The sequence below is a fragment of the Xenopus laevis genome, chromosome 1L (genome assembly GCF_017654675.1).
Source record: "Xenopus laevis strain J_2021 chromosome 1L, Xenopus_laevis_v10.1, whole genome shotgun sequence".
NCBI lineage: Eukaryota > Metazoa > Chordata > Amphibia > Anura > Pipidae > Xenopus > Xenopus laevis.
The window spans coordinates 166571402-166590331 of record NC_054371.1 but is presented as its reverse complement, the minus strand read 5'-3'; the positions used below and the strand labels follow the sequence as shown (position 1 = coordinate 166590331).

Here is an 18930-nt window from a genome sequence, read left to right as displayed (position 1 = left end):
GATTTTTATAAATAAACCCATAAATGAACATTTTGTATCACCTAAGGTTACAGAGCAAATGCATATTTATGAGTATACTGTCTCAGTCTGTGCCAAAATGTATTAAATAGGTAATTTTTCATAAATTTGCTTAGTATCCACATTTTGGATTCTGTTATGTTCAAAAGTACAGCAGTACCTAACAATTATAGGGTTACAGATACAAGGCAGGATCAGAGTGTTCCCAGATACTCAGTAATATCAGCCTATCCCGGGAGTGATGGTTTCCCTGCTCAAAGCTATCAAAGAGAAACTATTATCCCTGATGAACAATGGTACATTCATTATTAATGCAAAAGGTTATTTTACCATTCCAACAGACATCAGCCCTATGCAACTTAAATTATATGGTGGCGCATCTGCACAATACAGTATCAGTTTCTTCATTTTCCTGTGCCAGACATGCCTGTGACATTATCTGGTGAGTAGAAGTTAAAATTGCTGTATATTCCCTTTTTCAACATGAGTGCAATGAACAGGGCTGGAGCATATTTTTTACCTATTGTATTAATTAAGAAATTTATATGTTTTTTGTTATTTCATGCACTAAACAGATCAAAGGCTGAAACCACTTTCCACTACCTGGTTTTATGAAAGCACCGGAGGAGAATTTAGTAAAAACATTAACAGTTCACAGATTCAGCCTCTCTGTAATGAGCTGCTACCTTATTTCAAAGGCTGCAGCTGAGAGGAGGGGTTTGTTTATACAGAACTCATTTTCTCCGTTGAAATAAATTAACTTGTATACAATGGGGAGAATAGAAAGTAGTTCAGGGAAAAACAATAAAAGTTTCCATTCGCTCATTATACAAATTATTAAATGATGTTTTGTTTTTTTTTAAATTTAAGTACCGTAATAGGCAGAGTACATTTAAAGTACAAGTCCTATTTATCGTGCTTTTGCCAGGCAAAGATATATATATATGTATAGGTATATACTGCCTACTTTGTTTCAGCAAGTTAAGAACTTCGACATCCTGATGCGTTTCGCATCAAAGTCTACGATTGCGTATCTTTGATACGAAACGCGTCAGGATGTTGATGTTTTTAACTTGCTGAAATAAATCTGAGCTGAGTTTTATTCTATGAGTGGTACACGAAGTGCTTGCCAACTTTTGTCGTTGAGTGCATTTCTTTAAAGTTGGGCTACAGTGCAGTTACTGTGTAATTTTTACTGCACCTTAAACTTTTCAAACATTTCCATCAGCTTTTCATGTTGATTTTATCTCTATGGCAGCTTCAGAAGTGTTGGGGTTATGCAGAGATCTGAGGTTGGTATAAAACATGCTTTTAAAGCCATATTGGGAAAATGTAGGTTGATGCTATTTGGAGTTTTTTCTATTTTTGAGTGGCACACTCCCCTCAGGGCAAATCATGGAAGTGATCAAAACACAGAGAATTGTAGCTGATCTTTCGTATTTTTATTCTGGCAGTCGCAAACAACTGGGTTAATGTCCTTCCCAGTATTTTCCCAGCCATTTTCATGACAAATACAATCAACAGCAGCAGACCCAAACTGGCAATCTGTGGGTTCTGGCAAATGCCAGAGGGACTGCTGTAAGGTGACATAGAAAGTCAGTATTTAGTGGGGTGGTGGGGGGGTGGCTGATTGGGCCTCTGTGTTCCTGAAATGCCAGGGCCTATTTTAATTCTCAGTCCGGACCTAAACAGCAGCACAGATGAAAAAGAATGTTTACAACTATAACCTGCTTCTTCTCCTGTAGGTGAAACTTTGATCCACTGGGAATGGTTTATGTATGTGAGACTCTCCTCTGAGATGGAATTGTTGTAGCAGTTGGTGGAGGTGGTGGGGGGACTAGTTAAGGCAAGACTATCAATATTCCACCTATGACAGATAATATTTCTACTTATCGGAGATCTCTTATATCATATCCATACCGAATCAACATGTACATATTGCATGGCTTTTAAAGTCAACTGATGATGAGCAAAAACAGAATCAACCTATTTCTGCTTAGCACAATAAGTGAATGGCACATTGCCTTTATAAATGATGTTCAAACCCAGTGTCCATCATCCTCTGTAGTCCAGAGAGACACCAAATGCTGGGCACCTCTGCAGTCAATTCTGTATTATTTTAATGTAACATACTGTAGAGTTTGATAACATACTTTACAAATAATAAATTGGGTATTGTCAGAAGCATTAATGCAGTACAATGTAATACAATGCAGTACAATGCCAGGGGCCCAGTCAGCAACAGGGTTTGTTCAGTGCATTGTTTGTATCAGTGCCAGACTGGCTTAGCCAGGGCCCATTGTAAAATTACATTTATAAATAACTTTAAAACACTAAAAATGAAGTTTATGAAAACGTTGCTTACAATTAAATCTGCTTTCATTACGTCCTGCCATAAGGCAAGTTGTCTGAGCTTAGACTTAGAGCATCGCTGCTTGGTCCCCAGTGAGTGGGTGAGGGCTCTGCTATAAGGTAGTTACGGTAGCATCTGCCATTTATACCTCAGCAGCAGCCTATTTGCCTCACGGTAACAGCTCTGCTTCCCCAGTGTGTTCGGAACCAGTCAATCCCTTTTTTAATCACAGAGTTCCAAAAAGAAACTTCACCTTATAAAAGGGCAGAGTGGGGACCCACCCTAAACAGCACAGGGACCCAGTACTAGATCAGAATCCCTGACATACCAATAACCGCAACGTAGGTACCCTGGTACAGCATCCTGCCGCCGCCTATAACAAGATGATGAAGGATATCCTCCCCCCCCCGCCGCCTGCCGCGATGGTACCACCCAGGGGAGTAATAGCAGGGCTGTCCCACTCTCACAGGGAGCCAATCTAAGAGGGTTTCTTTTTCGGGGGGCGCAAGTGGCATAGACAGACCCTGCCGGACTGTACAGCTGGTGACGGTGAGCGGTTCCTCGGGCAGTGCTGGGGTTCACGCTCTGTACCTTAACTTTACTTACAGCGCTACTGACACCTGCCTTGCGCACCCGACCCCCTACTGTTCTTTCCACCTGCTCTCCACCCTTCCAGCTCCTGCTCTAGCTACAGTAACTTCGAGCCTCCCCCATATCATTCCGCTATCCCTTCACGCCTGTCAGTCGGAGCCCGGGATGCAGCTGTGCAGCACAAGGACGTGGCTTCTCCTCTGTTCCGTGTGGGCTCTCCATATCCCCGGGGGCAGATCAGCCTGTGCCAGTCGCGCCCACCCCAAGTGTTGCCCGGGAAGGAACAACGCGTGTATTGGCTTCAGTCGCACCGGCACCACCTGCTACTGCGACACCTACTGCAACCGGAGCGCCGACTGCTGCGAGGACTACCGGAGCCAATGCGGGGGCAGCGGTACGTACAGCAAGTCATGTGACTATATACGGTCTCTCTCCATTTACTTTGCTATGAAATGTCCTTATGTGCAACATTGTCTGTATATTGTGTGACTTCCAGACATGCACTATTAAATGATGTGTTTAGAAAAAAACCCCCAAAAAATCAAGCAATTCAAGAAAAAAGTCCAAAATAATCCGATTCGAGTTTTCGCTCGATTTCATCAGGTTTCCTGATCTGATTTATTCAAGTTATTTTATGAATAAATAAGGCAAAATCTGGCATGGGAGTTTGGTCACACTTTTTTTTATTTTAATTAGGAGATCAATTTGGATTTTAGTAAATAAACCCCTTAGTGTAGGTGATATTGTCCAGTTTGACTGCTTAAAGAGAAGCATCCAGATGACTGACATGGCACCAACATACTGACAATTCTTTTACCCCTCGACTTGCAATGATTCTGCAATATACAGATTAATCCTCTTCTGAGCCAACGAGATTGTAAGGATGCTCGTTCGTCATTTGTTCATTTTATTTCTTCATATACCAAAAGCAAATCTGATCACCAATAAGGAAATGAGACACAATGAGCCTTATAAACATGCTTGTGCGCAGTGTCTATATTGTATGTTTACATGTTTATAGTTATTCAGATTAACTTCATGCCTCTTGCGACGTGATAAGATTTGCTAGTGGTATAAGCGGTATAAGTGGTATAATAAGTGGTATAAGTGGTATAATAGTGGTATAATAAGTGGTATAATAGTGGTATAAGTGGTATAAGCGGTATAAGTGGTATAATAAGTGGTATAATAGTGGTATAAGTGGTATAATAGTGGTATAAGTGGTATAAGTGGTATAATAAGTGGTATAATAGTGGTATAAGTGGTATAATAGTGGTATAAGTGGTATAAGTGGTATAATAGTGGTATATTCTAATACATTGAGACGTGGCAGTGACATGGTCATTCTACGTGAGATGATGGAATGGGGGGAAAGCGTGTGAACTACAGAAGAGAAACCTGGGACATGTTTGGGACGGCATAGTTAGCTGCAGAGGCCCCCTGTGCTTTGGCCAGTGTACAAAAGGGGGATTAGCATCTTTGATCCCTGAATAAAAACCTCTACACATGGGTCAGCCTGACTTCATATCATATTCCACCTTCTGACTCCAATGCAAATAAACACGGAGAACCCCTGACGCAAGAGGGTTTTTTTTCCTGCTTTTTTCCTGCAGCCATTCCAGTTGTTCAAGTGGCCTTGTTACCATTGAATGAAAGACTGGAGAATTGGAACAAGTGAAAATGCCCAGGCCATTTACATTGGGTTGTATATTTGTGTAAGCCACCTTACCAGTTCTTGACCTTGAAAGTCCCTGGTGCCACGGATGACAGGTACAGGCAACAACAGAATATACAGGGATGGGGAAACGACAAAGGGAGCTGAAGTAGCTTTACTTAATATTCTCTTTTCACAATCAAGTTCAAAATAATCCTGCAGTTTGCAGTGAGCGTGCTCCTTCCATCATCATTCACCTCCCTCGCAGAAAGAAACTACAGGGAATTTGATGGAAGGCGGCTGTTTATTCATGTCACAAATATATTTAAAAATATATTAATTTTCATTTTAAAGCTACAAAGTTGAGCTACAGATTTAAAATTCCTACCTAGTGACAGCAGGGTGTGTATTAAAGGAGAAGTAAGCCCTAAAAATGAATGTGGCTATAAATGCCATATATTATATACTATATTATTGTGACATTTATATTCTACATGTACTGTATATTTTGAGTCCGTCTCTAAGCTCAGTAAGTGACAGCAGCACAGAGCATGGGCAGTGAATTAGCAGAAAAGAAGATGGGGAGCTACTGGGGCATCATTGCCTTGGGCTGGTACAGAAGCCCAAAACATAATGTACAACATTTCTAGTTACTTCTTTAGCTAAGCTTTAGTTCTCCTTTAAGGACTGTGTTTTCTTGGATTAAAGTACAGCCTTATGGTCATCATTTGTATTTGTACACGAGGTCCCGTGGTTTTACATGTGTTTTGAAGGACACCATACAATTGTTAGAACACAAGGGAGGCTAAAGGAGACTATCATGACCCTCTAGAACAAACTGATTTCTCAAAGGAATATAACGGCACAAGAAACATGCATAGAATGCATCCATCTGCATTAGATAGATTCACCAGCCTCACCCTTCATGCCAGGCAACTTCCCTGTTCGTGACTTCTGAATGGAGACCAGCTTTATTATTAACACATGGCTGATCACATTGACAGGAGGTCAGGGGTTGTGACTAAGTATACACAGGCCATGATGGGAAGCATTGTCTAGACTCCCCCTCTCAGTGCCCCTTACAGCCTACACAGTAGGCAGAATATGTTCTACAGTTTATATTATATTATAAGGCTAAACATCTCCTTGTAAAAGTTACAACAGAACCTTTGTAGCTTTAAAATGGCATCATCTATCAATAGTCCAATTTTATAATGTTTGGGGCATGGGCCAGACTTTTAAATTGAGTGTGGAAAGCGAGTATGGAAATCCAAAAGGATTATGTGTCGTAATGTCTATGTATACATAACAACTTGACATCAAGTCAATAACAAGTCAATAAGTGCCTTATTAAAGTGTAAGAAATGCAAAAAAAATGCAAATAGGTGGAAAAAAGTTAGTCCTTTAGTCCAATTTACTCCTGACGATCCTGCTTCAGTCCCTCAACTGTAGAATGCTTCATATATATATATATATATATATATATATATATATATATATATATATAAAATAGATCAGCGCCTCGCGCAACGGAGACAAACAAACACCAGAAATGAAAGGAAAAGTATATAGTGTAGTATTTACAAAGAGGTAATTAAACACCACGTGTTGGTATGGGGAATCTATTATGTACTATATTATTTCCCCTTTAAATAAATGTTTTCACATATATTAGGAGATCATGCTTGGTTCCCTTTTAAAGTGACTGTTAATTTCTCTCAGCATGCATGTTATTAATACTTCCACCGGAAACTGGTTAAATTGCCTACTTACAAGACAGTAGTCTTTAACTTGCACGTAATAATATCTGCGCTCCTCTCCTCCTCCGTCACTCCATGTGATCCCACATACAAAACAGAGACTTATATCGTGTAATTTGCTTTAATAAAAACTTTTTAAAAATTTAAAATTTCCACTCACATTTTTGTCATTCTTTACAAGCGTTTCATAAATAGGCTATTCTTTGCAGGTTGCCCAGTTGTATCCGGGATAGGAGTAAAAATACGTGCAAGTTAAAGACTACTGTCTTGTAAGTAGGCAATTTAGCCAGTTTCCGGTGGATGCATTATTAAAGTGTTGGCTAAATCATAAACAATGTAGATAGTGTAGGGGGATTGGCGGAAGCCTCATGTACACACTCCAGTTATGGCAGGTGATTCCATTCAAGCATTACCATAACAATTTTGGTTGGTAAGCAATTGGTTAGGCTCCAGTAAGATTCCACCAAAAAGCCCCAGGCACTACTGGGAAACCGAGGATGAGATGGAGAGCCCCCCAGAATTGCCGAGGTGGTGTAGTGAGCAGTTGGATTTCTAACAGAAGTGGGTCCCAGTGCAATGGGAACCCCCAGACTGAAAGACTTCATGGAAAGAGCAGCAGCAGAAGCCAGTGGAGACCTACTAGTGACATGGAGATTTAACCCATTGTATTGAAAATTAGCACTGAGCAGACTGGTGTTCATGTGAAAAGGAATTTCCTACAGATATTACTACAATGGATAGGCGAGGGTTTAAGAAGGATTATACCTGCTACGTTTAGATTTAGTATTGAGTTAGGATTAGTTAGAACACACTCACACTATATTTATCTGATGGTTTCATCTTGATTGTCTGCCTACAGATATGATCAGATCTGGACTGAGAGTCAAAATAGGCCCTGGCATTTCAGGTACACAGAGGCCCAATCAGCCCACACAGAGGCTCAAACAGCCCCCACCAGCCCACTAAATACTGACTTTCTATGGCACCATATAGCAGCCCCTCTGGCATTTGCCAGAACCCACAGATTGCCAGTCCGGGCCTGGATATGATTAGGTAGATAGGTCTTGCGATTGTATAGTGCAAAAGAGAAGTGATAGAACTTAACTACACTTATGATTAGTTTAACCTCTTCAATGTTTTAATATGTTTAATGGTAGCAGAGCATATTTGGGAGGATAAGACATAAGTATTCAGGACAATAATGCTTGGCCAGCTTGCTCGTGTCTTTATCACTTTCATATCTGTCTACACTAACCCTGTTCATATTGTTAGATCTTGAATTACACACTAGACAAAGGTTTTTTTTTATTATGAAAGTCTATACATACTGTATGCTAGTTAGTGGTATAAAAAGTAGAAGATCATTAGATGAAAGACAGGATTCCTATATCACCCTCTCAATGTTGTCATATTTTTTGCTCAAATCTAAATCTGGAAACTTGAACTGATTTTCAGATTCCTGTTTTGTTTGAATACTAAAATATACACATATACATCTTCCAAAATGTTACATTTGGTCCATTCATTCATGTGGGCAAGACAAGGTACATGTTTTCTTTTTGGTATACAATGCCTCTAGATATAAAATCAACATCAGCAGTTGGCAATGTTTTTCTTCCAATCATGATGCTAACCAAGGATTTTTAACCTTTCACATATCTTCCTACCATAGAAAATATTATTTTCCTGTCATAAGATGGAACCTCCTTTCTTCCTATTTTAATGGATGCCCTTGCGTCCGCTGGAAAATCTTTTATTATATGGCCCCTTTATATATTTATACATAGTTATCATATCCTCCCTTAAGTACCTCATCTCCTATGTAAACAACCCAAACTTGCTCAACCGCATAACTGAGATCCTCCATACCCTTTTAGCGGCTTAGTCACACTTCTTTGGAATTTATCTATTCATTAATACTGGAGAACAAAACTGCACTGCATATTGCTCGCGAGACTTTATATGATGACCTTCTTTGAATCTACAACTTATACCCCATTTAATACACAACACTATCCTGCTGGCCCTTTCTGCTGCCGATTGGCATTTCTTGCTACATCTATGTTTATTACTCACAAGTACCCCTAGGTATTTCTCCATCAAGGTTTTTGCTAATATTGTCCCATGAAGGGTATAGGAAGCTTGAATATTTTAAATCCCAAATGGATGGCATTACATTTATCTGCCATTTAGCTGCCCAGATTTGTCAAGATCCTGTTGCAAGGATACCACATGCTGGATAGAATTTATTGGGCTGGATAGTTTTGTGTCATCTGCAAACACTGATACATTACTTACAATAACCTCCCCTAAGTAATTAATGAACAAGTTAAAAAAAATTGGACCCAATATAGAACCCTACCCGACCCCACTAAGAACCCAACTCACAGTAGAGAAAGATCCATTGACAGCCACCCTCTGTACAGACTCCTTTAGCCAGTTTTCTGTCTGTGTACAAACAGCAAGACCAACAGAACATTTATGCAGCACTGCATCAAAGGCTTGCTAAAATCCAGGTAGGTCTACCACTGTCCAAGCTTACACTTCATCATAAAAAGTGATTACATTTTCTTGACACAATCCGTTCTTCATATAGCCCTTAGGGATGTAGCGAACAGTTCGCCTGCGAACTTGTTCGCGCGAACTTCGACCGTTCGCGTCCGCCTAATGTTCGTTTGAGTTCGCGACCATTCGACCGCTAAAATCGAACGATTTCCATTCGTTCGAACGATTTCCATTCGTTCGAACGATTTCCATTCGTTCGAACGATTAAAATCCCTCGACCGTTCGATTCAAATGAAAATCCTTCGATCGAACGATGAAAATCCTTCAAACGTTCGAATCGAACGAAAAATCCTTCGAAAGTTCGAATCGAACGATTTTGCGGGTATTCGAAGCTCGCGAACGGTTCGCGAACCGTTCGCATTTTTTGCCGGTGTTCGCGAACACCAAAACGGCGGTTCGCTACATCCCTAATAGCCCTATAGATTGATGCTTAAAATGTCATTCTCCAGAACATAATCTTCAATGTGATCCCTTAACAAACCTTTAACTATTTTGCCCACCACAGACGTCAAACTTACAGACAAATAATTGCCAGGCTGAGATCCTTAAAAACTGGAATGACATCAGCTTTTCTTTCAGTCTATAGGTACCATAGAGGAACTAAAACTGAACTAAGGTCTCTCAAACAGTCAGATCCTAGACACTTGTTCAGATTACCTTTAAAATGGTATATTGGTTACCTGAATTTAAAAAAAAATGGTATATTGGCACATATGATAATAGCTTTTAGTGGGTGGACAAAACCAAGTGCTGGGTTAATTATGTAGTGCAAAATCATTTTAGGGCACCCTATTCCTTGAACCTAGGGACAAGTGATGTTTTGCACCCAGTAACTCTTGTATCCAATTGTCCCCTCTGGCCACCAGGTGTGCAAAAATCCTTTGTATGCTTTGCACATACCTTCTGTTCTAGGAGAAGGTGCAGTAGGTGGAGGAGATGCAGTAGCGTTTGATGCAGATTAATGAGGGGACAGAGATACTTGCGTTTTCATTACCAAATTGCTGAGGCCATCAAGCCACAGGCTGTTCATTTGAATTGGCCATAACATTCAAGGCATGATCCATGGGGATTCAATGTGCAACTATATATGGATGATCATGCCCTAATTTACCTGGCTGACCAACCACTAGATTACTCAATATATTGGGCCTATTTAAAGATCTCACTGCTCTCAGGGTGAACTAGAATAAATTCTCTTTTTCCCACCTACTGGACCATATGTTTAAGATGTCATGGGACTAGTGCAGTATCCTATAGGAACCCATCATATCTTGCTTTATTTTCAAATGTGTATTAGACTGTGTCTCAATGGTTGCTGTTGGTAACTGCACTCTCCGTCACACTTCTGTACCATTCGACTTACCATTACCACGATTGCTGGCAAGAGCTACACATAGACCAATTTTACTTTCCCTGCACCTTGGATTACCTGTAAAATGTTCTTCCGACATATATTATATCTAGCAGCCCATAGGATCTAGACAATGGGGAAGGGGGGCTTATTAGACTAAAAAGTGCTATGGGTCCCCCTCCATTCTTCTAGTCTAAATAGCTATATTAAAACAAACAAAAAAATCTTTCCCTCTCTCTTTCTTTCTAAATATATATATATATATATATATATATATATATATATACTGAAGGTTGTGTTTAACAGAAGCACTCTTGGAATTTCCCTCGTACTTGGCACTACCATCCCTGTTAGGAGGCTGTTCCATGCATCCAATCATCATTTTCATCTACAAATACTGTCAAGAGATATGTGTGTATTGCAGTGGGAGGCTGATTGAAGGCCAAAGTAAACAACGGTGGGATGCGCTGGAGCATGTAAAAATACACAGACAGGACCCCTGTGAGAAAATGCATTCAGCTGTATCTGATACAGAAACACAGATTGTTAACATAACATCCTGCCTCTTCTAATAGCAATGCAACTGCATGGCGTCTTCTGTGTGTCAAACACTGACATGGACCTCACACCTGGGCCTAGAACTTACCCACAAAGTGACACTGTGTTTGTACAAGTCCTTCTGTAATGTATGTGTTATCTCTACATCCCTTTAAACAAATAGCATGAAGATTTTATCAGTTTCATAGATTTAGCTAGATACCTATGTATTATTTGATTGCATTCTGTATGGAAAGAACCCCCGTATAGGGGTAGATGCAGATTACATTAGTGCGCCACAAGTACAGAAGCACGTGTGACTAATAAACACAAATAATAACGATAATAAATAGCCCCCGTGTAGTGCATTTGGCACCCATTCACATTTTGAACAATGCCTCTAAAACAGGCACACACTTCAACAGCCACCCACTTGGCTAGATCGCCAAATAAACAGATCTCTACCTGATTATATACCTGTTAATAATAAATCATAAATAAATTGGCAGAAACCCTGCTACTAATCTGTTTACACACTAATAGAGCAGAATGTACAAGTAATTGATTGTGTCTGTGCCAGTAAAGAACTTGTGTCTGTAGGGCAGCAGAATATAGAAATTGTTTGCAATGAATGACATTAGAATTGCCTGTTGTCAAGAGCCTCTCAGAAACAATCTTTATACATCAGATAAATAGTAAAAGAAACTGTACAGATTTCCTTCCTTTATTGTTTAACCCCAGCATTGATCAAAATGCATTTTCTCCCCTGCAGTGTCGCATTGTGTGGTTGGGCCTTGGGGGTCTTGGAGTGAGTGCAGTGCACGCTGTGGAATAGGCAGCAGAGAAAGGACAAGGCAAGTTGTAGTGCCCCCAAGGAGTGGAGGAAGCCCCTGTCCGGATCTCAGGCAACGTCGTGGGTGCTATGGAGAGGACCCCGATTGTCATATGTCCACAGGTTATGCTGATCTCTCTCTCTGTTCAGTTTACACAGTGATTGCACCATATTCTACTGCTCCAACCTCATTTGCCTCTAATTTGCCTTCACAGACGTGGCTAAGATTTTACCAGACTCCTTCAAACGGGATTTCAGAGACCCCTGGCGGAGACATCTTACCACAATAAAAGAGAGAGCCCCAAGGTATGACAGAGTCAAGTCATATTCAATAATGGACATGCAAGTTGCTCTTATCTGAAATAACACATTGCAAATTATATATATAATGTGTATTGATTCCAACAGCCTGATCTTATTGGCTGCCATCTCTCATATTTTACAAGGCCAAAGCACAGGTTGTATAAGTTGACACATGTAGACTACTGTACTCAGTGGCGTAACTAGTTGTTACTGGGCCCCATAGCAAATTCAATTTAGGGCCCCAAAATATTTATAAGTTGGCCTATTTTACTAAGATATATTAAAATTGCTAACTAATTAGGGTCTCACTGGGCCCCCTACACTCCTGGGCCCCCCTGCAACCGCAGGGTCTGCTTCCTCTATAGTTACGCCCCTGACTGTAGTATTTTCTTAAGGTTGGGCAGGGAGTGAAGGGTTGGGAACTACTTGACAATCTTTCCCATAGAGGACTTGTGCCTGTATCAGTGGCAGGTGCAAGATAAAAAATCCAGCATAGGCTCACGTGAGCACTATACTTAATGCTTGCCACGATTAAGTGCCTTCATCCCCTAGCACTCCCCAGCTTGCACATTCTGAATGACGCACAAGCTAGTGGCATCCCTGAGGATCAGCGTGTGCTCCCTATCATGTATGCAGCACTGGTGAATGCAGACAGCCTTAAATAAAGAGTGTGGTGCAGACAGAAGCCAACATTGTTTTTCATGTAGTGGCCATTTCACAAATAGGTGTTCAACAATGCAAATTATCTGCATATGTAATATATGTATATATGTAATATATGTAAATTATAAGGATATAATTTCATGACCATATAAGATATTTATTTATTATTTTCATGACCATTACAAGATATTTATTTATTATATAATACACAAAAGCCATAAATATCTTGTAAATGATATCCTTATAAACAGTGAGTTCTGATGTCATCAGTTATAAACGGTGAGTTCTGATGTCATTTCTGTCACATGACTCACTGAAACTTGTGTATTATAATAAAGTACCCCCAGTTGCAAAATATGAGGATATTAGAAGTTACCTCGGAGTTCTATGACCTGTATAAAAACACCCAGCCATCGGCCTTGTTCTTTTATATGGTCATGGAACTCCTTGGCAACTTATCCTTTACAATAGGGGGCACTTCATTCGCTATACATTATATAATGCAGGGTTTAGAAAAGAATGATTGGAGTTTTAGTCCTATAATATTTGCAGTGCTAAAAGTGTTCTACAGACCCCAGTATGATACTAATGGAAGGGAGGGGGGTCCCTAGCTGGTGAAATATCAGTGGCACAGTACAATCAGTGAGGTCAGGCACAGAGTACTTTCTGGACTCGCTCTGCCATCTGCTCTCAGTCTGTGCCAGATTGTGACTCATAGTGTAGGCGTCTTTGTTCTGTTTTGGTTCATTGAAATTTCAAGTGATCCAGTCCATAATCTTAATAGTACGTAATGCAGACACAACATTTTCCATGCTCCATTGCCAGGCCTAGTAGTGGGGTGGGATTCATTGTATCTAAGCAGCATTGCCTCTATATAAGCAGAGTCACGTTAGTAAGATTTTTTTTGCCACAATTAGGGAAATGTTTTGAATGTTTCCACACTCAAATTTTTATTAATTTTATACATTGGCTTTCCAATGTTAAATTTTAAATGACAATCATGTAAATTAGAAGTTACCTGAGAGTTCCCTTCTATATTTAAATATTTTGCATTTTTTACCTACAATCTACCTGCAACATGTTTTCCTTAGGTTAAAGCACTGAAATGGTTGCCTTTTCTATTGCACACTGAAAGGATAACTTATGAATGATATACGGTATAATGGCATGTGTCTATCCTCCTATTCCCACGCCCACTTCATTCAATTTCATTACCTTGCATTAGAGTGCCACGTCAGAGCACTCTCTCTTCCTAGTAGCCTGTCTCTCCCTTTAGCACTCTCTCTCTCTCTCTATACATTTGTGTATTATAAGAAATGACAATACCTCCTATAATGAAATATGAAGCAATTGTGTGAGCATATAAAGAAAAGGTAGTGTGACCTCTATTTGGCCTGGCCCATGACAGTTTGCATTTATATAGTAATAAATATACCTCCAACTGTAAAATATAAGGATATTAGAAGTCACAGAGATGTTCCATGACCATATAAAAGCATATGGCCAAATTGTTTCATAGAGTGTTTTGACTTCTGGAGCAGAAGCAAATCAGAGCCAGTCAAATCAGCTTAATGACTTGAATCACTGTCTATATGAGGAAGGGGACATAGTGTACTTGAAAGGATTCCATATACTGAATATTGTATAATGATATAAATGTAACCCCCCTCCCCTCAAAACTGTGGCAGAACTGATATAGCATAAGAATTCTGCACAACAATTCTCAATATGTATTTTCACTAATGAGGAAATGAGTAAATGAGAATCATACCAGCGAGCACATTACATTTATTGGCGTATTTATTAACACTGGAGACAAACATCATTGACAATGTTGCTCATAGCAACCAATCAGATGTGGCTATAGACATCATCACTGGGGATGTTTGTCTCCAATGTTAATAACTACACCCATAAGTGGTTAAGCAGTGTTAGCTGTACATCTTCATTATCAACATAACTAAGCATTAATCTTAATCCTTGAAGCATAGGACTGGAATGTGGCAGGTCCAGAGAACTCATTCAGAATGAAGCCCCATAACACAATATGATTAAGTGAGCTCATTCTCATTTGGGATGCTCAACTCCTTGTATGTGGGGTTGCTTCACCCTTTGGTTCACTGTGTCTTCTTAGGTGACCATTGAAAAAAAAAAAAAAAAAAACAATCTTCTTTAATTCAGATTTTTTTTTTTTCAAACTCTAGTTACTGTGTCTATTTTCGCCTGAAGCACGTGGGACCGGGCTGTCAGTTACAGGGATGGAGCAGGCAACTAATTCGAGAGCAACTTATTTGTGTTGAGTGCCAGATGGAAGCTGCAGGTAGCAATGGACGATGCCAAGGAGATGGACTTGCTGGAGTTAGGTGAGACGCATTCTATATATACAGCAGAGCTCAGTCTTAATACCAATAATTCTTCTGTTTTGCCTGGGGGTTTTATTAGGAAATCAGTTAAAGCACTGCACAGATATCAACCCAATTATTCTTAAAGCAGAGCTGTGGAAAGTATTATAAAAGGTGTAAATGTATGGCACTCTAATAATGCTCTGTTATTGCCCTGACACATGAATTGATGCTATGCAATGCAATCACAGAAATAATCATAATAATATCACTCGAACTTGCAGTATAGCAGTAAAGAGTGACTGAAGTTTATCAGAGCACAAGTCACATGACTGGGGGCACATGGGAAACAGACAATATGTCTAGCCCCACGTCAGATTTCAAATTAAATATAAGAAAATCTTTTGAAAAACAGATTTCAGTGCAGATGTCTGCCGGAGCAGCACTATTAACTGATGCATTTGGAAAAAAAACATGTTTTACCATGACAATATCCCTTTAAAAAAACAAGTAAATATCTGATTAGTGGGCAACATCACCAGTGATGTTTGTCTCTTATGCTAATAAATTCACCACCTAGTGTAACCCACATGGAAAAAATACAGAGAGAGAGTAACTGAACAGTTTCTTATGTTGCATATTTTGAAACGACCCTCACTGTTCTACACTCTGATACAGATCCGAATGAAATAACCTCTAAATACGTGTGATTCTACATGTTGTACCGCTGTAGAAAGGCGGCTTATATTATATGGCATATGCCTTGCATTTTACTAATTTATATTCCTGCTTACTAAATTTAACTTAAATTTAATAATAATGAGTGTGGCAATACATTTATGGTATCTGAGGAATTGCAGTCTGGTTTCTAACACTGCCTTTTATTTTACAGAACATTCTGGGCTGCTGCTTCTCTCTCAAGCTGCCAAGGATCATGGGTACAGGAAGATCTAAGAGAGCACTGCACATGCAAGCTGGTTTCTTTTCTTTTTGTGTAAAAAATTATAGTCCTTATTATAGTACATATTCCAGCTCTGACCAGTCCAAGGTTTCACACCACTGCTGACATCTCAATGAATAGCCCAATAGCTAGTAAAGCAGACAGCTTCCCTCCAATACCTACCTCTGCCATTCACGAACGGAGGAAGCGTCTCTTGTAGGTTTGTGTTGTTTAGAGTGATTATTGCTCATAATGAAACAGGTCATTTGTTTTGAAGAGGTTATTTGCTTAATCCTTGAATATATGAGAATTGGAAGCAGGCTCCACTTAACTAAGACTTGTACAGTATACATGACACTGACAACTGGATCATTTGCTTAGTTATTGTGCAGTACTGATGATTCCAACGTTTGTATCTACAGATCATATCCCATAATTAGTTATTATGATGACTGTAAAAGAGATCTTCAGGGTTTTTTTCAGCAGGTGAAATGTTTATGATGTGGACAAAGTTTTTACCTTCAATGTAGCCTTGTTTTTTGGAATGAATCTACCTCATCAGACATCACAAAATGAACAGATCACAAATTGTCAGCTGCAAGGCAAGGGAATCATTAGCTTGAATGGTAATTAACAGAACAATTTCTGTTCAAAGACAAATGCTTTATATTCCATTTTAATAGAAAACAATTATATAATTTAAAAAAAAAAGTATTTGTTTATTTTATACTGTAGGTGCTATGATGATCTAACATTGCTAAAGTTCTATGTATTTAGTCTGGACTGACAGTGAGCTTAGCGCTAGGGCGTTTGCACATTACTACCAGAGATCATATACAGTAGGACCCCCATTTTAAAATTTTCAAAGGTCCAGAATAAAATCAGGGAAAATGTAAAATCAGGGAAATGTATTATTCATAATATATAGGTGGGACCACAAAAAAAATGATGTAAAGTGAGGGGAAACTTAAAATCAGGGGATGTAAATTTGAAGTTTCTTCTTTCTCATCTATCAATATTTTGAAAGTGGCAGAGAAAAGCAAAATATATATATATATATATATGTGACATACTAAATACTACTAATTCCTTCTAAATATAACTTGTTCCGCTGAAAACAAATTCAATTACATTATTATAAAATGTATGCAGGGGTTGGGTATCCCCAGCAACACTACCAATTGTATAATTTCAAAATATTGAAAAAAAGTAAAAAAATATTGCTTTTAGTACTTTCACCTGCAATCTTGTTCCCAAGGACCCCTGTGATACTGGGGAACAGAGCAAATAACACACGAAAATGAACGCTTCTTCTCTATCCCACAGCTCACCCTGTTTAGTAACATGTTAAAGGGACTAAAAGATAAATATATATATATTATTCACATATATGCTATGCATTATGCTTGCACAATCAAACACAGAACGTCTCCAGTTAAAACATTCACTGACTTTATTTCATAAACGAGTCCTTGTTCTGGTAACAGTTGCTTTGAATATTTATAAATTCTGAGAGGTCCAAACACTTTTATATTTAGCCTATTTTTCAGCTGCATGTCATTTATTTAGTGGAAAATATAAATGTGGTGCTGATTAAAAGAATCTGTCTTTATGCTAAAACTGAGATTTCATCATGTGTCCTCATATCCACCCACTGCTATTCAACAAAGGCAGCTGTGATCCATGGTAAATAAAGAACATGATTAATGGCCATAAAACAACTCACCCTTTCCATGCTACAACTGCCTGCCCTGCAGAGCTGATTAAACAGAAAAGAACAGAGGAGAAGGAACTGTGGCACAGAATGGGATATAAAATGGCCAGTTACATATCCTGTTAGTGGGATTTCCATGTTGCACTGCAACTACACCGGCCACACCGGAAACCTACAGGGGTATTATTCTGTCGTCTCCATGAGGGGGAGTCCAATTCCATGCAGTGTGAGCTGTGCCTGCAGCTCAGACAGCTCATCTTTTAGACAAGATGGAGAGATGTCAAGGTGTGCGACAAGCACTTCATTCTCGCTTAATGTCTGCAGGGCCTTTAAAACCAGCTTGCCTCGAACCAGCAACCCCAGAACAGCAATATTTACATGTGGGCATCCAGAAGCCTTTAGCCAGAGTTTAGAGAATGGGCCTAGGGGTGTAAATAAAGCATTAGAATGTGAAACAGTATACTGTAGTAGACATAAGAGTACTTTACTTTCAGATTGTAGGAAAACCAATTAGCCAAAGCTCCAATCGAGCAGCAATTAGTACACCAATGCATAGATCAGCCGCTGGTCTAACCCATTGTTGCTGGTCTAGCTACACCTTTTGGCTACTCATCACAATGTCATTTCACCACAGATCAGCTGCTTTGCACCCCCCCCCTAGGAGGAACCAGTGAATGTGAGAGGCAGCAGCTTACCCAGCATCTCTTCTCCAGAGGGGTAGAGATGTAGTTGAACATAACTGGTTAGCCAACAGTGTACAGTAACTTAAACCAGCAGGTTCTTACATTTTTCAAATAATTCCTTATCTATTACAAAGCAGATAAGCATTAGATAATTTGCAGTGGATTTTCTGTCAGTGTGGTTCCGATATGATTATATGGTTACAGATCTATGCACTGCTAATGGCCCAGGGTTTAAACAGAAAGCAGAAGAAGATGACCAGGAGAAAACGGTCAGGATTGCTGTACACAGGTATTGCTCTTAAGTTTGCAGGGAAAAAGGTTTTGTTCACCCTGGAAATGTCTGTGCAATATTTAAAGAAGTTCACCTTTTATATTTACCTTACTTTGTACATCATGCTGCATGTTACCTATGTATGGGCATTTTATTATTTTTTTCCATTATTTGCCTTTCAAGAAATCAGAAAGATAATTCCTGGATAATTTTTAATTAGTTATCTTTCTAATTAGGCATTGTCCAAGGTATCTTCCAGTATATCTTCCAAACCAGCTAAACACCAAACTTTACAGATGTATTACAAAATATTAAACAATATGAAGTGCAGTAGCAAGAAGCACAATGTCTAC

The 18930-nt window shown here is 39.3% G+C and overlaps 2 protein-coding genes across 3 annotated transcripts in view; one reads left to right on the top strand and one right to left on the bottom strand.

The window, feature by feature from the left end:
- Positions 1-2224: 2224 nt before the first annotated feature.
- On the top strand, positions 2225-17529 carry LOC108716046 (somatomedin-B and thrombospondin type-1 domain-containing protein). The gene is made up of 5 exons (XM_018262026.2): positions 2225-3356; positions 11602-11784; positions 11877-11967; positions 14832-14990; positions 15862-17529. The coding sequence occupies exons 1-5, from the start codon at positions 3128-3130 to the stop codon at positions 15965-15967; spliced, it is 768 nt and encodes a 255-aa protein (XP_018117515.1). The 5' UTR covers positions 2225-3127; the 3' UTR covers positions 15968-17529.
- LOC108716045 (thyroid adenoma-associated protein homolog) overlaps positions 17345-18930 on the bottom strand; it is a 38596-nt gene continuing 37010 nt past the window's right edge. For both annotated transcript variants that reach the window (XM_018262014.2, XM_041567024.1), the window contains exon 31: positions 17345-18045. In XM_018262014.2, the coding sequence (XP_018117503.1) occupies positions 17807-18045 (239 nt within the window). In that variant the 3' untranslated portion in view covers positions 17345-17806. The remainder of the gene's footprint in view (positions 18046-18930) is intronic.

Excerpts from the sequence above, each read along its gene's own strand:
- LOC108716046 (XM_018262026.2), top strand. The coding sequence starts at position 3,128 with ATGCAGCTGTGCAGCACAAGGACGTGGCTTCTCCTCTGTTCCGTGTGG. Across the intron at positions 11,968-14,831 it reads ATAAAAGAGAGAGCCCCAAG|TTACTGTGTCTATTTTCGCC; the intron begins GTATGACAGAGT and ends TTCAAACTCTAG. Across the intron at positions 14,991-15,861 it reads GATGGACTTGCTGGAGTTAG|AACATTCTGGGCTGCTGCTT; the intron begins GTGAGACGCATT and ends TTTATTTTACAG.